The 20,418-nt window shown below is 41.8% G+C and overlaps 2 protein-coding genes across 3 annotated transcripts in view; one reads left to right on the top strand and one right to left on the bottom strand.

Annotated features, from left to right (window-relative positions):
• The first annotated feature begins 312 nt into the window (after positions 1-312).
• On the top strand, positions 313-5,105 carry irf4b (interferon regulatory factor 4b). Its single transcript, XM_060917811.1, has 9 exons — positions 313-350; positions 726-923; positions 1,117-1,303; positions 1,434-1,519; positions 1,604-1,718; positions 1,807-1,914; positions 3,179-3,511; positions 4,419-4,531; positions 4,691-5,105. Exons 2-9 carry the CDS (start codon positions 726-728, stop codon positions 4,847-4,849), a joined length of 1,299 nt encoding a protein of 432 aa, XP_060773794.1. The 5' UTR covers positions 313-350; the 3' UTR covers positions 4,850-5,105.
• A 10,087-nt stretch (positions 5,106-15,192) lies between these two features.
• Positions 15,193-20,418, bottom strand: part of exoc2 (exocyst complex component 2) — a 143,640-nt gene continuing 138,414 nt past the window's right edge. For both annotated transcript variants that reach the window (XM_060917805.1, XM_060917806.1), the window contains exons 26-28: positions 18,990-19,051; positions 18,777-18,836; positions 15,193-15,441 (exon numbers count right to left, since the gene is read on the bottom strand). In XM_060917805.1, coding sequence (XP_060773788.1) covers positions 15,348-15,441; positions 18,777-18,836; positions 18,990-19,051 — 216 coding nt within the window. In that variant the 3' untranslated portion in view covers positions 15,193-15,347. The remainder of the gene's footprint in view (positions 15,442-18,776; positions 18,837-18,989; positions 19,052-20,418) is intronic.

Here is a 20,418-nt window from a genome sequence, read left to right as displayed (position 1 = left end):
GTATGAAAAACAGTGTTTATTTCCACCGTGTATGGAGACTTGTGGACATTCTGGTTGCCCATGATTATCACTGAATTCGGCGTTGATTTCAAAGAACGATATGATATTTTGAAAACATAGTGAAGGGGAAAAAAAATCCATTCACGCCGCGGTTGAGCCCACGCTCGTTTCCCCGCAAGTTTACGGGACGTCCGCTTCTGACACAGGCACGTGTGTGTGTGTGCGCGCTTCAAGCGCCTCCGCCCCTTTTGCGCGCGAACCATTTAAGAAAATCCGGGTTCGAAACGAGTGTCATCCTTCATCCAACTGACACACACCATACACCCAACACCCCGAAACTCTGCAGCGAGGTAAGGACAAGCCATTCCAGACAAAACTGATTGGTTTTGTGCGTAAAAGGTTCCATAGGTCGAACCATTTGTTTAGTTTAGACTTGTGTATATTATATGATATTATATTTTATATGAAGAGAGAGTGGCATTTCTCATATATCCGGTTATTCAGACTTCAGTGGACTAGAAGGAAGGAAATTATTGCTTAACATTAAATTAACAGCCAGGTGCTCATGACTATCCATGCATGGTAACACTAAGCCGGATGCGCTTTGGATCACTGGTGTTTTAAGTCAAGATTTCAAAAGGAAACCATGTTGGTTCTTTGAGGAATCGTTTCTTTGTCGCAGTCTGATCTCTGATCTCTTTGTGCTGATGGGTGTCTCGGGTTAGATGTGCTCGGATGGAGAACGCGCGGCGCTGGGCAGCTCAGGAAACGGCAAACTGCGCCAGTGGCTCATCGAGCAGGTGGATACTGGGAAATACCCAGGTCTTGTGTGGGAGAACGAAGAGAAGAGTGTGTTCCGGATTCCGTGGAAGCACGCGGGGAAACAGGACTACAACCGGGACGAGGACGCAGCCCTCTTCAAGGTAGAATTAAAACCAAACCCGACTAAAAAGAATGCGCACATTGCGCACGAACCAAATTGCGCATTTAGACCAGGTTGGAGAGTCATGGAGCTCAAGCACTTCACCAGGATACTAGACTAGAATAAAAACCGTTCTAGGCTGCTATGACGACTGGGTGATTCCTCCTCACCTCACATTTTCGTCCTTCCTTCAGGCTTGGGCGCTGTTCAAAGGCAAATACCGGGAGGGCATCGACAAACCGGACCCACCCACGTGGAAAACGCGCCTCCGGTGCGCGCTTAACAAGAGCAACGACTTCGAGGAGCTGCTGGATCGCAGTCAGCTCGACATTTCAGACCCTTATAAAGTTTATCGGATCGTTCCCGAGGGCGCCAAAAAAGGCAAGTCACGTGCAAAGCAACACACACACACACACACACTTCAGAGACCCAAAGCTATGGATTTCTTACTAGTCCATTAACGTGTCTTTTGGCGCATTGCTTGTTACACATAATGATTTCTCTATTACAGCCTCCAGATCTCTAGAGGATACGACATCAAACCCAAGCCCTCCTGGTTATCCACTACACACTCCCTTTGCGCCCCTCCAGAGCCAGGTAAGAGTTAATGATGCCCTGCAAAACGCTTACACATGCTGCTTTTCATTGTGGTGACACGTGTGTGGCGTATATCCTACACAGGTCTGCAGTTTCATTTCTCCTGCAGAGAGAAGTTGGAGGGATTATCTCTCAGAAAAGCCTCCTATGCCGGACATCCCTTACAACCAAAATCCATACACCTCTCGGTGGGATACAGGTACACTACGGATGTCTCTTAGTATTGCTGTAGAGAGGATGTTCCGAAAGCATGTTTAATGATATTAATGCACTGTTTCTCTGTTCAGGATATCAGTTCAGTGGTTCCTTCTACAGCTGCAGTGCCTCAGAGTCTCTGCCATCTGCCTTTACATTAGATGCCAGCATGAAGTCCGCAGAGGCCATGGCCCTCTCAGGTACACATGCATAATAAATACATACACATTCATAGTATGGGGCATTTTAAGCAAGTCATTTTTTTGGCAGCTTATGGTTTAAAAACCATAGGACGAAGTTGCATTTGCAGAATGCAGGTATATTAGCTTCCCGAGATACTCCATCCATCCATCCATCCATCCATTATCTGTAGCCGCTTATCCTGTCCGACAGGGTCGCAGGCAAGCTGGAGCCTATCCCAGCGAGAGGCAGGGTACACCCTGGACAAGTCACCAGGTCATTGCAGAGCTGACACAGACAACCATTCACACTCACATTCACACCTACGGTCAGTTTAGAGCCACCAATTAGTCTAACCTGCATGTCTTTGGACTGTGGGGCGACAGCGCTAACCACTACACCACCGTGCCGCCCCAGAGATACTCCATTGTCCCTAATAGCGAATCAATTCGTGTCAAAATACTAACAGTTCAAGAAGGATGGAATTAAACCAACATGAGCAAGATATTCATTAGGTCTGCATTAACTGTATACAAGTAGTAGTAGACCTCACAAAGAGTGGGTGGGCAAGTTCACTTAAAGGGTTGCACCAGCCATCCTTGCCTCCCATGTGGAATCATCCATATACAGTATGCCTCGACATGTCAGACTTGACATATAGCACATTGCTAATGTGGTTGTAGACCAAATGCCAACTAGCAACAAATGGACATTTTGAAGTGAGTCACTTACGGTGACTTGAGGTATGATTGTTCTCTTAAAAACTTGGGCTGAAACTCAGGTCTCTGCTTGCGCTAGACAGTCATGTCTTATTTGTCTGAAAAGAAACAGAGTTGAATAGGGAGGGATGGGTGAGAAATTTTGGCACCCGAATGGGAAAATATATAGCTGTTCAGGAGGAGGAAGGAGTTTCAGACTTGGTCTTCATCTCACACTTCAATTATTTTGTAACTCCAATGAGTATTCAACTGGTGTACCCTATCGCCATGTTTTGTGCGAGCACAAGCAGAGATTTGGGGGGGAACATGCAAAGGATGAGGTGGTTTGGATTGGATTTTGTCTTTTAAAACAGTTAACTTCCACCAAAAGAGGCTGACCATACTTTAAAAGGCCAAGGATGTCATTTATTCCTCATTTAAAAGTGTACCCACCTGTTTAATCACTTGATCTTCATTTCACTATCGACTCTTATCTGACTGCAGCCACTTTGGATAAATCAAGACCCCTGACACTGATGAACAAATGCTAAAACGTTGATCATCTACTCTTCCTTTTCCTGGTTAGATCACCGGCTCCATGTGACGGTATATTACCGGGATGCCCTTGTACGGGAGGTAACCGTGAGCAGTCTAGAAGGTTGTGTTCTGGGTGTGAGCAAAGATGATTTGCCATATGGAGCCTCTCAAGGTCCGGAGCTTGTAGAGCTTCCACAGATTGAACACAGCTCTCTGGAACATGGTGTTCTGCTGTGGATGGCATCAGATGGGTTGTATGCTCGCCGCTGTTGCCCCTGCAGAGTGTACTGGGAGGGAGGGCACACTTCACCCAACAACAAATCCAACAAACTACAGAGGGATCAGACCTGCAAACTGCTGGACACTCAGCAATTCATCACAGGTTAGAATGAAAACGTGTTATAATTATGTAATTTTAACGACGACAACAATTTTATCAATGAGTCCATTGAGCTACTGTAGGAAGTGCATCCCTTTTCCTTTTGTATTAGATAAATGAGATCGCTGGATCAATGAATGTCATGAGATGCTCGAGATTTGATGCCCTATTAAGCATTTTTATACTCGTTTATTAAAGTGAACTACTTTTAGGTTTGCTCTTTTCTGAATTCTCGTTCTGTAAAGAGTTTATCAACTGCGGTGTATTTTTTTTTCTTCTCGGGTGCATTTACAAAGCGCACAGCCACATAAATCAGCTAAAAGACCATCGATCTTTTTTTTTTTTCTTTTTCCTGTGACTTCACCACCGATAAAAGACCACCAGGGAAATTATGTCCAATTGTTACAGTAAATAAGGTCACCAAGACTTACAGTAAATATTTCACCACACTATACTCAGGATACAATGCACCACAACAGATAATCTCTGAGCTACAGCCGCCCACCTTTCTCACGTCACGCTTGACTGGTTGCAGCACATTTGCATACATGCACACAGGACTTTCCAGGATGTGATTAGTGCACAGATGAGAATCCCCATCATGACTTCATCAAATGACTTCTTGTAAGACAGATGGTGATCAGGGCAGAAAGAGTGAGCAACTTGTATGATATTTTAAATACGGTTGACCAGGTAATTTCAGCGAACCAGCCGTTACCGTAATGCTGCTCTGTCTTGAGGGAAAAACCTCCCCCTCATTCTAATGCCGATGAATGAGAATGTAGATCCATCATCGTTTCATGAATAACCGCAGATTTGTTGCCGTGTTGGATATTTTGCGCCTCTACTTTTGGATTTTCTAGATCGCTTATGTGGAACAAGTTTGTGCTCACATGTGCGTTTTCCTCAGAGTTACAGAGCTATACTCGGCACATACGTCCTCCACCCATGTCCCAGGTGCTTCTTTTCTTTGAGGAAGAGGACACCGAGCCACAGAGACCAGGAAGGACCCTTACTGTCCAGGTAATCCATTTGGAAACGTAAAACCATTCATTCATATTTGAGCTCGATATGAACCCCTACGCACCGACAGGACACTGAAAATGCTTTTGAACCCGATTTGGCTTTCGATGTACGGTACACGGTGTGTAAAGTTAAAATCTGCTTTCTGTTACGCTCTAGGTGGAGCCTCTGTTCGCTCGCCAGCTTCTCTACTTCACCCACCCGAGCAGCATGAACTACATCCGCAGCCACAACCTTTCACCTCTGAGCCCGGAGCACACAATTCCAAGTCAGGACTACCACAGAATCATCAGCCATCACCACAGCAACAGCCTGTAAAATTTAGCATCGCCTGGGAAAGCTAGTATTTGGCACGTCAAACTGAAGCACAGACGAACATGGACGCAACAAATGCACCATCATTACTCATGCATGATGCAGAGTATCGACCTTACCAAATGTTTTCTCCGAACACACTCAAGCAGGACTTGTGTTTGCAGAATGGACAAAAAAAAAAAATTGCACTTTGCATATGTCTGATGAGTTCTTCGCATTCTTTTTATTATAGGTTTATAGCTCTTATCATCTCAGGGAACTGTAATGAAACAGTATTAAAATTGTTATAACCAAAGTCTGGTTTCATTGTGGTTTATAAATACTGTACATGCTTCTGAGACATCCGAAAAAAGAGAGAGATTGATCACTCGGGCTGTTGGATGATCGCATTTTATCTCGCACATGCTGCTATTCTGAACAAGAAAGAAGTAAGCAATGTACTGTGTGTGAATGTATGTGAACACACAGGAAATGTGGTTTTTGAGACAGGATGGTGATGGTTGGTAGACCTGCACACTGATGACATCATGCAGGAAGAGGTGATTAACGTAAATAACATTTTTTTTCCTGACACTAGTCAAGTCCCTGGAAAGGAAACTATGTATATCCAGTCATTATTCCACTTGTTAAAAATAACTGACGTATTTCATAGTGCATGATACCAACAGGCCTCAGGATGAGGTAAACAACAAAAATACAGATGTTTATATTTGTCCTCGTTTGTAAGGGCTGCCTACTGTGTGCCTATATACACACACTGGCAATTTTATCATTAACACCTTTCATATTGCTGATATTTTGTAGGTATAAAGTTATTGATTGTAGCCAGTACTGTACGTTGCACTGCAACATTGGCTTGGTAGGATGTGTTGTACTGATATGAAAAAAAAAACTTTGATATAGAGATCTCAAAAGTCCTTCCCGCACCATTCATGGCACGTTTGGTGGCGCCAATCTCTGTTTCATAGCCCTCGGCCTCTCGCTTATATTACATAGCTAGGGTTACAGTGAGGGGGGCTAGTCCTCTGGTAACCGCCAGAGTTTGACTCCCCACTCGCATCTGTATTGCAGCGTGCCTTGCCAGATGATAGGCACCATTTTTATGACGGTCTTTGGTAGGACCCGACCAGAGGTGGACAGTAACGAAGTACATTTACTTGAGTACTGTACTTAAGTACACTTTTTGAGTATCTGTACTTTACTATTTTTTGGAAACTTATGACTTTAACTTCACTACATTTGAAAAGACAAATATCGTACTTTTCACTCCACTACATTTCTATCAAGGTCCTCGTTACTCGTTACTATAAAGCAGTATTGAAAGCGGATGGTTTTTCCGCAGGTGACACTGAGACAGTCTATCAGTAAATCGCTAGGGTCACGTCACATCCATAGACTGTATAAAAGCAAGTTCAGTGATTTCTCAGCAGCATTAATTAAACACCATCAGTTGATGTCAGAATGGAAGGAGGTGGTTCTTCTGGAGAATGCACGCACCCATAGCCCATGATTCAGTTTTCTGAAAGGATTAAAGATTCATTTTGTTTTAAACGTTTGCTTTGTTTGCCTAAAACGAACCACATCACGGCCGACAAAAACTCACCGTCCAACCTGCTGAAGCATATTGAGGTATATAAATGTTTTATTCCAAGAGAAAGCTTGCAACGAAGTTGTCTGTGCTTTTAGAGCTAGCGATAATGTTGCAAACGTAGCTATGCAGTCTGGTTAGTCAAATGACTTTCTATGGATTTGCCCGCCAAGTTGCCGTAGCCCTGTCCACAGTTAACGTTAATACATAGCTAGTCAACTTGGACACTTAGTTAGCATGAAAAAACGGAGTTACGCTAACATGAATAACGTTAACTTATTTCTGAAAGGACTTCAGATATGTTTTAGCATAATCTTGCCAAATAAACAATGTAGAAATCTTTCTTTTCTAGTAACGTTAGCTACCCAATATGATTTTGAGTTTGAACAGAGTTTGCTAGCATGTCAGGTAGAGTTTCACTGACTAGCTAGCTTAACGTTAAACCACCATGATGGCACAGCATACGTTCATTTTGTGAATTCACATTTCTGTCTTTGGTAACGGCGTTAGGTTCTGTAAGCTTCGTCACAACAATACAATGACGCGTTGAGAGAAAATGTACTTTTAATACTTAAGTATTTTTAAAAGTAAGTACTTCAGTACTTTAACTTGAGTAAAAATTTGACTGGACAACTTTCACTTGTATCGGAGTCATATTTGACCAGTGGGATCTGTACTTTCACTTAAGTAATGAAGTTGGGTACTTTGTCCACCTCTGGACCCGTCCATGAGTAGAACTCACGATCAAGAGGCGGACACGCCAACCACTAGGACACTCGCTGGTGTGTGTATATATGGAGGGGCAGTACTGTTACCTGCTTACACTTACTGGTAATTTCATTGGACCAGTGTATAGTTTTGTGCCAGTTGTCTTCTAGCATTTACTATGAGATTAATGATGATTCGCATGATGGGTTTACATTAATGGCATTTAGCAGACGTTCTCAACCAGAGCGACATACAACATACCCAGAGCAGCCTGGGGGGCAGTTGGGGGTTAGGTGCCTTGCTCAAGGGCACTTCAGCCATTCCTGCTGGTCCAGGGAATTGAACCGGTGACCTTTTGGTCCGGCGGCATGGTGGTGTAGTGGTTAGCGCTGTTGCCTCACAGCAAGAAGGTCCAGGTTGGAGCCCCGTGGCTGGCAAGGGCCTTTCTGTGCGGAGTTTGCATGTTCTCCCCGTGTCCGCGTGGGTTTCCTCCGGGTGCTCCGGTTTCCCCCACAGTCCAAAGACATGCAGGTTAGGTTAACTGGTGACTAAATTGACCGTAGGTGTGAATGTGAGTGTGAATGGTTGTCTGTGTCTATGTGTCAGCCCTGTGATGACCTGGCGACTTGTCCAGGGTGTACCCCGCCTTTCGCCCGTAGTCAGCTGGGATAGGCTCCAGCTTGCCTGCGACCCTGTAGAACAGGATAAAGCGGCTAGAGATAATGAGATGAGACCTTTTGGTCCCAAAGCTGCTTCTCTAACCATTAGGCCACTGCTTCCTGTTTAATATCATAATAAAATATGATAAAATTCCTTATGAGTGTAGGTTAAAGGTAGTTGTACTTCATAAACTGGCAATACCACTAAGTAGCTTTAAGAAAGGAAAACGTCATTTGAAAAGAAAATGGTAAGACTGAAAAGAATAGCGGTCACCAGTAAGATTTCAGAATGCTCAATGTATTTACTATGAGATCTGACACAAATGGTCCTTTTATAGTTGCTGCTGTTTCTTGCATTCTTTGGTAAAATCCGAGAAAAGAAAAAAGTGCTCAGTGTTGATGAGCCATATTCTTTATGACATTTACCATAAACATTTTTTTTTTACACACACAAAATTGCTTTACTACTTTACGTTTAAAACCTATACAACTGAAGAAAAAAAAAAAAAAACACACAATTCAAACCCCAAACACCTTAAAACCTTCATAGAAAGCATACTGAACTTTATATTAGAACTATACCTTAATTCAGAAAGAACAACCTACACTGAAATGCCTAGGGAATAAATAGCAAGCACAAGTATATCTTGAGATTTGACATCTGTAATCATCACCTCTGCGGGGACTATACAGAACTGTGTAAACATGTTTGGATCAACTTCCTTCTGCCTACGTATAATGGAAAGAAAATCAGAAAAACTTCCCTTAACACCTTAACCTACACCCACTAAGTTACCTGAAACCAAACGGAGCTTTGAAGAAGTCCTCCTTGAAACCTGTTCCTTTAAATAGGACCATGTGAAGTAGGTGAGCACTAATTATAGAAAAGTAAATAAACAAATCAGCCTTGTAGCATTGAGAAAAGTAGATGGAATATCATTTCGCAGAACATCTGCACTTCCAGTAAGTGAATGTCATAAAAACATAAACAGGAAAAAAAAGCCATCTGACTTGCCATTAGCTTTAAATGAAATTATTTTCATCAAAAGGTACACTTATGATCACTGGTGACTAATCACAGAGTTTGTCAGTCCATTAAAATGCTTCTGAACATTCATTTCAGGCTGTCAAAAAGCCACAATCAGCAAAATACATGTGGCAGATAAGAGAAATACCATTTTATTCATTTAGCAAGACTGTTAATGAAGATCTCAGTGCTATTACCCTGAAATAATTCGAAAAGTCATTAATGGATTAAAATTACTGACCTTTTTAAATTAATTTCTGAATTCATTGTTTTTCGAGTAAGACGACACAAAGACCAAATCATAGAGCAAATCTGTTTTCTGTCTTTTACATCTGTAAATTTTAAGTGACCGATTTCTTTATTTCTCATTCACAGCTCAGCTGATCGACGGACATCCGCTCCGCTTTTGATTTCAGTTAGACAATCCTTGCCGTTGTGATACAGTAAGAGTCTCGTATGCTGGGGAGGGACAGGGTGTGAGGCTTTCAGTATGATACCAGACAGGGTGTGGACCTGTACTCACCAGACAGGGTGCGAGTGTGTGTGCACGCACGTGTGTGGTGAAGGCAGGATACATCAGTAAAGTTCAGAATATTACAGATATTCAGATATGATACAGAATATTACTCACTGAACTAATTAGACGATTTTATTAAATATAACAAATGTAATAATTGAATTAGTGTTTTAATATATCCATCATGTAATCCAGAATTACTGGCTCCACAACCCCTCCCTGGCAAGATTAAAGGAGAACTGAAGTCATTTTTAAACTTGCTTTATTCCTTAAAGGGGTACAAAATATAATATATACGGTTGCTGATGTGACAAAGTAACGTATTCTTAAGTATTCTATCAAATTTATGTACCGTATTTTTCGGACTATAAGTCGCACTTTTTTTCATGGTTCGGCTGGCCATGCGACTTATACTCCGGTGCGACGTATATATGTTTTTTTTTTTTTCACCGCGGAATAACTGGAGCTGATGCTGAGTCTGACGACAGCCACACAGAAGAAGAGGAAACGGCGCTTCATCTGCCGCTGGAGGCAGAGTTGTTCAGAAGCGACACCGAGGATGAGGAATTCAATGGATTTGCTGATTTGGAGTGAAATCGACAGCTTGATAAACTTGATTGACCTGTGTTTTATTATTAATGATAGGCCTATAGTTATTTAAATAAGTTATGTAGTGATTTTAGGCAGTGCTTAATTTGTGAAGTGGGAGGTCCCAGAACGCAGGAGGTGGGTGGGTCCGGCGACTCAAAAAAAAAAAAAAAAAAAAGGCGGGGGATGGTTTACTAACTTTACACACATGCGCTTATTGTGTGTGTAAAATAATAATAATAATAATAATAATAATAATAATATCAGACATTATGATCTTAGAAAACGCTTTAGTGACAAACAGTTACAGACAGTAATATGTCGTGATATTATATTATAAAATATTAATTTTTATTAGTCTATATATTAAATTATATATTACATTTATCTTCTAAAATAACAGACTGTACTCATCACAACCGGTTTATTTCACCATTGGAGATCAGATCACACAAGACACGAGTTAAATGACTCATTTTAAGGATTTAAGTAGGGGATTTAAAAGCGGTTGTTTTTTTTTTCACTAGACGGTTGTTTTTACTACCGTACCTGTCTTTGGAGATGATATACCTATAGCCTACTTGACCTCTGATTTGATGAAATAAAATTCGACAAAAATGAAGAATGACACTCCTCGATGATGACTACAGCTTTAATAACACAGATGAAAGAGCCATGGGGCGATAATAAGCCCTACCGGTAAAAATATTCTAAAAGCAAACTGATTAATGCATCAGTAATAGGCTACTAATATTAGTTATAATAATAATATAGGCTATTAGTAATAACGATAGTGATAGTATTAAAGATAGTAGTAGATATTTAAAATAATCAGACTAGGCTACTTACAGGGCAAAGGGCGCGTTATCACTGCTCAGCTGTTCGTTTATTAAATAAACAATGCAGTCACGCAGTAACCACGCGCCGCTTATCAGATAGAATCGCAGATTCTATGGATAGAATAACCCTTCAAAAAAGTGCAACTTGTAGTCCGGTGCGACGTATATATGTTTTTTTTGTCTTCATAATGCATTTTTTGGCTGATGCGACTTAAACTCCGGAGCGACGTATAGTCCGGAAAATACGGTACTAGAAAACAACGAAATATCTTGGTAATTGTAAATATAATACTTTATACGCTAAACCGCACAAGAGTCGCCATTTTTAAAAGGCCGTGACGTCAGCGCTACCCACTGCACTAGCGGAACTCTCCGAAATAGAGGAGATAAGCGTGTAATCATGGCGTCGGGCGCATCAAGTGAAAGCGACAGCTCTGTCGAATCGTACGAAGAGATCCCGCAAGACACACTGCAAGCAGGCTATGGCTTAGAAGGGTACCAGTTTGAACCTAGGAGAGGTACTCTCGACTCCGGGGATGAAATAAGAGAAGAAAGCGAGGATGACGGCGAGGATGAGACTGATGCTGACCATGGGCGTGGCGAGCGTGGGGCAGAGCGTCTGCGTGCAGGTGACACGGCGTGGTGCTCGTGCGGAAAATGTAACGTGGAGTTGCTCACGAGTCCAGCAGAATTTATTTGCTGCAATGAGATAGGCGCCACCCGTGGACTTGCGAAATCGTCGCAAGAGGCAGAAACAGGTATTTCACACGTGCTATTCCCAACCTCAATGAGCCAACACGACTGGGCACATACATACGTCATGAGTGTTACGCAGAGAAAATGAACGTGCATTCTGATTGGATAAAATTAATATCATGGCGGGCTGTTCAAACTGCGGAAATAGTTTGCTCGAGCTACTTTCAAAACACTATAACTTTCCAACCTTAGAACAAAAAAACTTTTGTAAGTCTTGAATAAGGTTCATCAATGTGTGTTTTATTGTTATATTTACTCTATATATTGCCCTCTGTTCCCCTTTAATTAACGTGTTATTCAATTACGTTTTCGGTTTTAGTAACCTTATATCGTGACTCGTATTGGCAACTAATTGCAATTAAATAATATATTTAACCGCCTGTTCGGTTTTTAGCCGTGTTGAATTTAGTTTGTTTGGTCCATGGCAGGCGTCGCTTATCTGCGCGATCTTCGCAAGACTTGTGCGAGACTTCGAAACTTCAAGTGTCAGCGCCGCCATTTTGAAAACTGTTTTCCAAACGAAATATTGCACGAAAACAGAGTTTAAATGATAATTACTGCCTACTATTTTCAAACTTTCGGCTCGATTACATCAGCGTTCGAAAGACGGCGTGCGCGTCTTTTGACAACGTTGGCAGATGTTGCCGTGTCCAAAATCGCTCCTTACTCATTATATAGGGCACTATATAGCAGGGACGCCATTTTGTAGTGCTGTCCAAAACCTTAGTGAGGATTATTTACACGCTATATAGTGCAATCAAAGTATCATGAAAAGTAGTGTACAACGATGGTCACTAACCAAGCAATATATCCCATCATGCATTGCTGTCGCACTGAAAGAAATCAAATTAAAAGTCTCAAATTTGGTTTAATAAAAGGCAGCGGCAAAGAAGAAAGTATTCAGCCTTGATTTAAAAAGAACTGAAAGACGCAGATACTTTGTATTGATTAATGTGGGAAATACACTCAGTATAATATGGATTTATCACAAAAATACATGCGTGTATTTATTAGTTTGAAAACCCACCAGCTGACTGATCTGGTACGTTTTAATTGTGTGACAGTATGACGTACTGTAAATACCAGCGCGACGGACTAGTGTCCGACAGCATTTTTTTTTTCATTTTACCAATGAGCTCACGATATAGTCAAGTTTATTTGTGTAGCGCTTTTAACAATAGACACTGTCGCAAAGCAGGTTGACAGGATTTGAATGACTTAAAACATGAGCTAATTCTATCCCCAATGAGCAAGCCTGTGGCAACGGTAGCAAGGAAAAACTCCCTCAGACGACATGAGGGAGAAACCTCGAGAGGAACCAGACTCAAAAGGGAACCCCATCCTCATTTGGGCGACAACAGACAACATGACTATAACATTAACAGTTTTAACAAAGTCAGCTTCGTTGATGTTATAAACTCTTCATTGATAGAAACTTGAGTGCAAAACTGTTCATAACAACTGCAGTCCTAAAGTTAGCAAGTCAACTGTAGTCCTCAGCCATAAAAGCATTACTGTAAGAGTCCAGAGCATCCTCCAGGTGTGACTTTCAACTGTCCATATGGAGCCGTCCTCTACAGGAGCGATGTGATGAGACTCCAACCAGACATCGTCTGGGAATTATATACAACCCCGATTCCAAAAAAGTTGGGACAAAGTACAAACTGTAAATAAAAACGGAATGCAATAATTTACAAATCTCAAAAACTGATATCGTATTCACAATAAAACATAGACAACATATCAAATGTCGAAAGTGAGACATTTTGAAATTTCATGCCAAATATTGGCTCATTTGAAATTTCATGACAGCAACATCTCAAAAAAGTTGGGACAGGGGCAATAAGAGGCTGGAAAAGTTAAAGGTACAAAAAAGGAACAGCTGGAGGACCAAATTGCAACTCATTAGGTCAACTGGCAACAGGTCATTAACATGACTGGGTATAAAAAGAGCATCTTGGATTGGCAGCGGCTCTCAGAAGTAAAGATGGGAAGAGGATCACCAATCCCCCTAATTCTGTGCCGACAAATAGTGGAGCAATATCAGAAAGGAGTTCGACAGTGTAAAATTGCAAAGAGTTTGAACATATCATCTACAGTGCATAATATCATCAAAAAATTCAGAGAATCTGGAAGAATCTCTGTGCGTAAGGGTCAAGGCCGGAAAACCATACTGGGTGCCCGTGATCTTCGGGCCCTTAGACGGCACTGCATCACATACAGGCATGCTTCTGTATTGGAAATCACAAAATGGGCTCAGGAATATTTCCAGAGAACATTATCTGTGAACACAATTCACCGTGCCATCCGCCGTTGCCAGCTAAAACTCTATAGTTCAAAGAAGAAGCCGTATCTAAACATGATCCAGAAGCGCAGACGTCTTCTCTGGGCCAAGGCTCATTTAAAATGGACTGTGGCAAAGTGGAAAACTGTTCTGTGGTCAGACGAATCAAAATTTGAAGTTCTTTATGGAAATCAGGGACGCTGTGTCATTGGGACTAAAGAGGAGAAGGACGACCCAAGTTGTTATCAGCGCTCAGTTCAGAAGCCTGCATCTCTGATGGTATGGGGTTGCATTAGTGCGTGTGGCATGGGCAGCTTACACATCTGGAAAGACACCATCAATGCTGAAAGGTATCCAGGCTCTAGAGCAACATATGCTCCCATCCAGACGACGTCTCTTTCAGGGAAGACCTTGCATTTTCCAACATGACAATGCCAAACCACATACTGCATCAATTACAGCATCATGGCTGCGTAGAAAACATTTGGCGCATCATAAAACGGAAGATACGACAAAAAAGACCTAAGACAGTTGAGCAACTCGAATCCTACATTAGACAAGAATGGGTTAACATTCCTATCCCTAAACTTGAGCAACTTGTCTCCTCAGTCCCCAGACGTTTACAGACTGTTGTAAAGAGAAAAGGGGATGTCTCACAGTGGTAAACATGGCCTTGTCCCAACTTTTTTGAGATGTGTTGTTGTCATGAAATTTAAAATCACCTAATTTTTCTCTTTAAATGATACATTTTCTCAGTTTAAACATTTGATATGTCATCTATGTTCTATTCTGAATAAAATATGGAATTTTGAAACTTCCACATCATTGCATTCCGTTTTTATTTACAATTTGTATTTTGTCCCAACTTTCTTGGAATCGGGGTTGTAGTAATTCCCTATATAGGGAGTAGTGAACGAGTGAGCAATTTCGGACACAGGGTTGGTCACTTTGATTTCCGCTGTACGTTTTACTTCCGTCCTACGACGTCTCGCACAGGTCTCAACGAATCTCGTTTACAGCCATTGCTTTGACATATGGACTGATATATTCCATAGCATATTTCAAACACTCAGAACTTGCTATAGCAGTGACAAAATAGCGATCAAAAATGCGTTCTTATATTTAATAAAATGAGAAATAGAATTTTGATGATAAAAAAATTTGCCTTCAGTTCTCCTTTAACAGAACTACACCCGTTACTGAAATCTAACATGGGTTAAAGACACTTGTGGGGGATCTCTGACCCTCTCTATAGAGAACGTCCTGGTTATTGAGTCATTTGAATGATATCAGCTGGACATCTGCATGACTGCACTTATTTCCACATCACAGTTTAACACAAACCCAGACTACCTTTTCTATAATGACAGAAGACAGGCATTATTTGAGTATGGATCCTTTTAATAGAAACTGCAACTAGTAAATGTAATTCATGTAGCAACCATATAATCAACATTTTACTCATGTACTAGCAATAGTAGGCTAAAATGCTTGGCGTTGTTTATTACTGTTTAAGCAGTGTGTAGATTCTTGTCTTATCTTTTGATGGGCTGAACAGATGATGGCTGGAAACAGGTGAGCTGAAAATGCATGCTGCTCTTAAACTTATTCAACAACTCCTCCAGCAGCCTGAGAGAGAGACAGACAGAGAGAGAGAGAGAGAGAGAGAGAGAGAGAGATGTAAAAAGAAAATGCAAATACTGCTACTTTCAAAATGAGGGAACACAAGAGTAAAGGTAAAAAAAAAAAAACCTGAGGCTGCACAACTTAAGCCTAGGTCACAACCAGACGTACGATTTTTTGGCTATGCGATTTTTGCCGTTTCCCCAAATCGCTGCGTTTTTTTTTTTTTTGTTCGTGGAGAAAGACGCACGTTGGCCATAAGTTTGTCTTGCAACCTGAAAAAAACGTAAGCAGCCGCAGAGTTTGTTTGACAAAGAACCTCTGCAGCCAGTCTACGGCTCGAAAATCAGCACGTCACACGCGCGCCCTCCGTGCGTTTCTTGCTCGTAGACCGGCCGTAGGAGCACGTACGGGCGGTTGTGACCTAGGCTTTAAACAAGTAGAACTCGATGCCAACGACATCAACCGCGATGCCTCTGCCACCAAGTCTAGTCCTTTCAGACATTTGCAAGCTTGACCCTGTTCAGATCCACCTGCTAGTCACAGCGCTAATTCCCTATAAACCATGCAAATATTCAACCACTTCTTCTTAAGATATTGTACTAAGGAAAGTCTCACAAGGGACAGACAACCAGAAAACACGATGCCTCCATCCAAGTCACATTTAATCAACATCTTTTAAAAGCCAAATAACTGAACAGGGACTATATCCTGGAAGAGAGCAATCCCAACAGGACAGAAATGGTGATCAGTCTTTGCACTGGTTTCCAGTCACTCTTCCCTCTAAAGGGACAACAGGACACAAACCATACAAGAAAAATGTTTACAGCAAAACAAAACCAATGCTTTTTTTTTCCTTTGTCTTCCGTTTGTAGACAGATTAAAAAAAAAAAAAAATCCACCACCACAATATGCAACAGATATGTAATGCAATACCAATGAATACAGAAAGAATCTGGTAATATTATATAAATCTTACGAATTATTGTGGAGCTGTAACTTAATTCAACAGTAATCTGATTTTAGGTAAGTTCACTAAATATTGCAGTTGAATATGTTTAATTATTCTATCCACAGTCACTGGATATGAGCAACCGCATGCTGCGATAGGCTACTTGACAACTAGGATATCGGCTCATGCACCGCGAGTAGAGAAAAACAAAACGGCGGCACGTGTTGCTGAACCACCTGAGGACAAAATAAAAGTTCTACTCGAAAACAAAACCCAAAAAAATACAAAAAAAAAAACATGGAAAGTATTTGATGGTAAATTTTTTCTTCAAAAATTATAATTATAGCATTTTTCACAAATTGCGACTGTCATTTTGCCGTTCGTTTACATTCTAAGCGGAAATTATTTTGTTGGACGTTTTGTATAAAGTTTTTATTTATCGAATTTGCAAAAAATAAAAATACAAAATGCTCCATTTCTCAAAATCCACTGAATGCGGATAGAATAAAACAATTATTCCACCCAATCCCGTTGTGCATGGCTTATAGCCGATTCAGCGCGACGAGCCTTATGTACGACTCGATTTCGTGGAATAACTTAATATGACACAGCTGTGGAATTCTCGTATCTGAAATGGTCAGAAGGTATTGAGTTTTCTATCGCAGCAGCTCTGACAATAGTGCTGGCTGCAGTTCAAACCAAGTCTACATCAATGTGTTTGACAAATATGTTATAGTTTCTATAGTAACAACTCAGTCACAGACACTTGTATGGTTGATGCTCTACAGTATGTAAATCAATTTTGATAAACATATTAAAGGAACAGTCCACCGTACTTCCATAATGAAATATGTTCTTCTCTGAATTGAGACGAGCTGATCCGTACCTCGCCGAGCTTTGTGCGACCTCCCAGTCAGTCAGACGCGCTGTCACTCCTGTTAGCAATGTAGCTAGGCTCAGTATGGCCAATGGTATTTTTTGGGGCTGTAGTTAGATGCGACCAAACTCTTCCGCGTTTTTCCTGTTTACATAGGTTTATATGAACAGTGACATGAAACAAGTTCAGTTACACAAATTGAAACGTGGTGATTTTCTATGCTATGGAAAGTCCGCACTATAATGACAGGCGTACTAACACCTTCTGCACGCTTCGGCAGCGCATTGATACCTTCACTCGGAGTTGTACCATTTTTTTTTTTTTTTTTTTTAGACAGGGCGGACGGACCAGGGCATTCGCCCGCCTGGCCGTGCCCGACGAGGAGCGCTCTCGGCCGGCTTGGGAGGCAGACGGCAGCCCCTCCTGGAAGTGTGGTTTTACCATGGGCCTCGTGGAAAAATGACAAAGTCCCAGTTTTATCATGGGGCTCGAGTTGTACCATTTTTTTTTTTTTTTTAGACAGGGCGGACGGACCAGGGCATTCGCCCGCCTGGCCGTACCCGAAGAGGAGTGAAGGTATCAATGCGCTGTCGGAGCGCGCAGAAGGTGTTAGTACGCCTGTCATTATAGTGCGGACTTTCCATAGCATAGAAAATCGCCACGTTTCAATTTGTGTAACTGAACTTGTTTCATATCACTGGTCATATAAACCTATGTAAACAGGAAAAACGTGGAAGAGTTTGGTCGCATCTAACTACAGCCCCAAAAAAATACCATTGGCCATGCTGAGCCTAGCTACATTGCTAACAGGAGTGACAGCGTGTCTGACTGACTGGGAGGTCGCACAAAGCTCGGAGAGGTACGGATCAGCTCGTCTCAATTCAGAGAAGAACATATTTCATTATGGAAGTACGGTGGACTGTTCCTTTAAAAATGTTCGATTGTCCATATGCTGAGGTCATTTTAATAAATGTTTATTCAACATTTACAGTGTCTCAGGTCAGCAAGTTTTCCACCACAGGAGAGTCTTCATGCGTTCATTCACGAGCTGTCTTTTTTTTTTTTTTAAATGAACTTCAACAGAAGGAAAGAGAGGCACAATGGAAGTGATAAGAACTAATGTGTTTTGTGCAAGTTCCACAACACTGAATCATACCGGTTAAAAAGTATGATGTGTTGCTCATTAATATGTGAAAAGTTGTCCCGGTCAGCAATTTGCAGTGATACAAGAATAAAAAATAAAAAAAACATCTGGACTTGCTGTTGTAGGAAAACAAGCAACTTGGGGGCGGCTTTGGATGAGGCTGCATCACACCACCTTGCTATTGATTATTCTCCTAGAACAGCACATCCTATTGTGTTTTATTCTTAGTAGAGGAAGCCAAAAATCATGATCACAATTAGAATACAATTAATTGTGTAGCCCTATTGCAGATGTTTTAATATGTATTTTAAATGTCTTCTAATCATTCTTGTTCGGTTTAAGGAGGTAGATTTAAAACACAAACTCACTTCTTATCAGCTCCACTCTGAAGCTGTGGCAGGGCCTCAAGGGCTTGCTTAAAGCTAGCTCTGAAAGAAAGAAAAAAAAAAAAAGGAAATATCATCACATCCTGATGGTGATAAATTAAACCATGACACACTCCTCACTGGTTATGTTACTGTAAATGACATTTCTTTTAGATGTGTGTGTGGGGGGGTGCGCATGCGCGACAGGGCTCTTACTGGCTCTCTGAGGTCAAGTAACAAACTACAGCATCCTTCAGTGCACAGATTTCCAAACGTGCCTAAAACAAAAAGCAAGAGACATCACATCGTCTCATGCCTACCAATATCTTTACACTTGTGGTCAGAAGTTTACACACAGTGACATGAAGGTCATGGCAATATTTGGGCTTTCAATGATTTCTTTGAACTGTTCTTTTTCTGTGGCGGAATGATTGTACAACAATACATCTTTAATTAAAAAGAAAAAAACACTAGAATTTAGTGCACAAGTTTTAATTTTCTTTGGGCTTTCTGAAATCAACACAGGGTCAAAAATTTACATACGCTCACTTATGCCGCTTTTCCACTACCAACGCGGCTGAGTTGGGCTGAGCCGTGCCGTGCTGAGTTGGGCTGAGTCGAGCTGAGCGGGGCTGTTGGCGTTGCATTTCGACTATAATCGCGCTGAACCGTGCTGGCTGGAAGTGGGTGGACACATTGGGTGGAGTTAGCGAAAGTGGGTGGACGTCACGTGATGTCGTTAGGCGGCGCAAACAGTGACATCAGTGAGCTTTTAAGCAGTAGTCTCACGACCCGGATAGTAAACAATAAACATGGAGGACATGGAGTCGTTAGTGTTGCTGGTCTTGGTGCTGTGGCTTGTTGTCACCGACAACGCCAACAGATACTGGCAAGAGCGTATCGATGAGGCGAGGCGCATAAGGCTTCATAATTCTCGTAACTCGTAATTCTCCTTCTTCCGGGTTTACGGTGTTTACAGATCCCAGCGTGCTCGCGGGGCGTGTGTGGGCGTGTGAGGACACTCCTCCTCACCAATCAGTGCACAGGGGAGTGTCTGCTCACGCCCCTAGCCCCACTCGGCTCGGTTTGGCTCACTTCAGCCCTACTCCAAAACCATGCGAGTTTTGGGGGCTGAGTCGGGCTGAAGCGAGCAGAGTCTTGCTGTTCTTAGATAGTCGAAACGCGAGCCGTGTTGGGCTGAAGTGAGCTGAAGCGAGCTGAAGTGAGCTGAAAAAGGGTAGTGGAAAAGGGCCATTTGATTATTAATAATACAGAGGTGCTGAGACTTCCAAAATGTCTTTTATCTTGCCAAGGCCTTTTAATTTCCTGTTAGTGATCATGATTGACTACATCTGGTAGCTTCTCTGTGCCTTCATAAAAAGGGTTTGTTTACAGCACTTATTGGATTGACCAACACACAGTAAAATGGGAAAGTCCAAGGAGCTCAGTGCAGATCCGAGAAAGAGGATCACAGATGTACTGTACACAACTCCAGAATGTCTCTTGGAACCATTTCTAAGCAACTGCAAATTCCAAGATCAGTTCAAACAATTGCATCAGAGTTATTGTGAGGTGCAGTCAATTTGCCAAGCCACTTTGCTTCACGAAAACCCAAACGGTCACCCTCAGCTGAAAGTAAATTGGT

Source organism: Neoarius graeffei, chromosome 3 (assembly GCF_027579695.1).
Source record: "Neoarius graeffei isolate fNeoGra1 chromosome 3, fNeoGra1.pri, whole genome shotgun sequence".
NCBI lineage: Eukaryota > Metazoa > Chordata > Actinopteri > Siluriformes > Ariidae > Neoarius > Neoarius graeffei.
The sequence above is the reverse complement of the archived record's forward strand: the minus strand, read 5'-3'. Positions and strand labels throughout refer to the sequence as shown.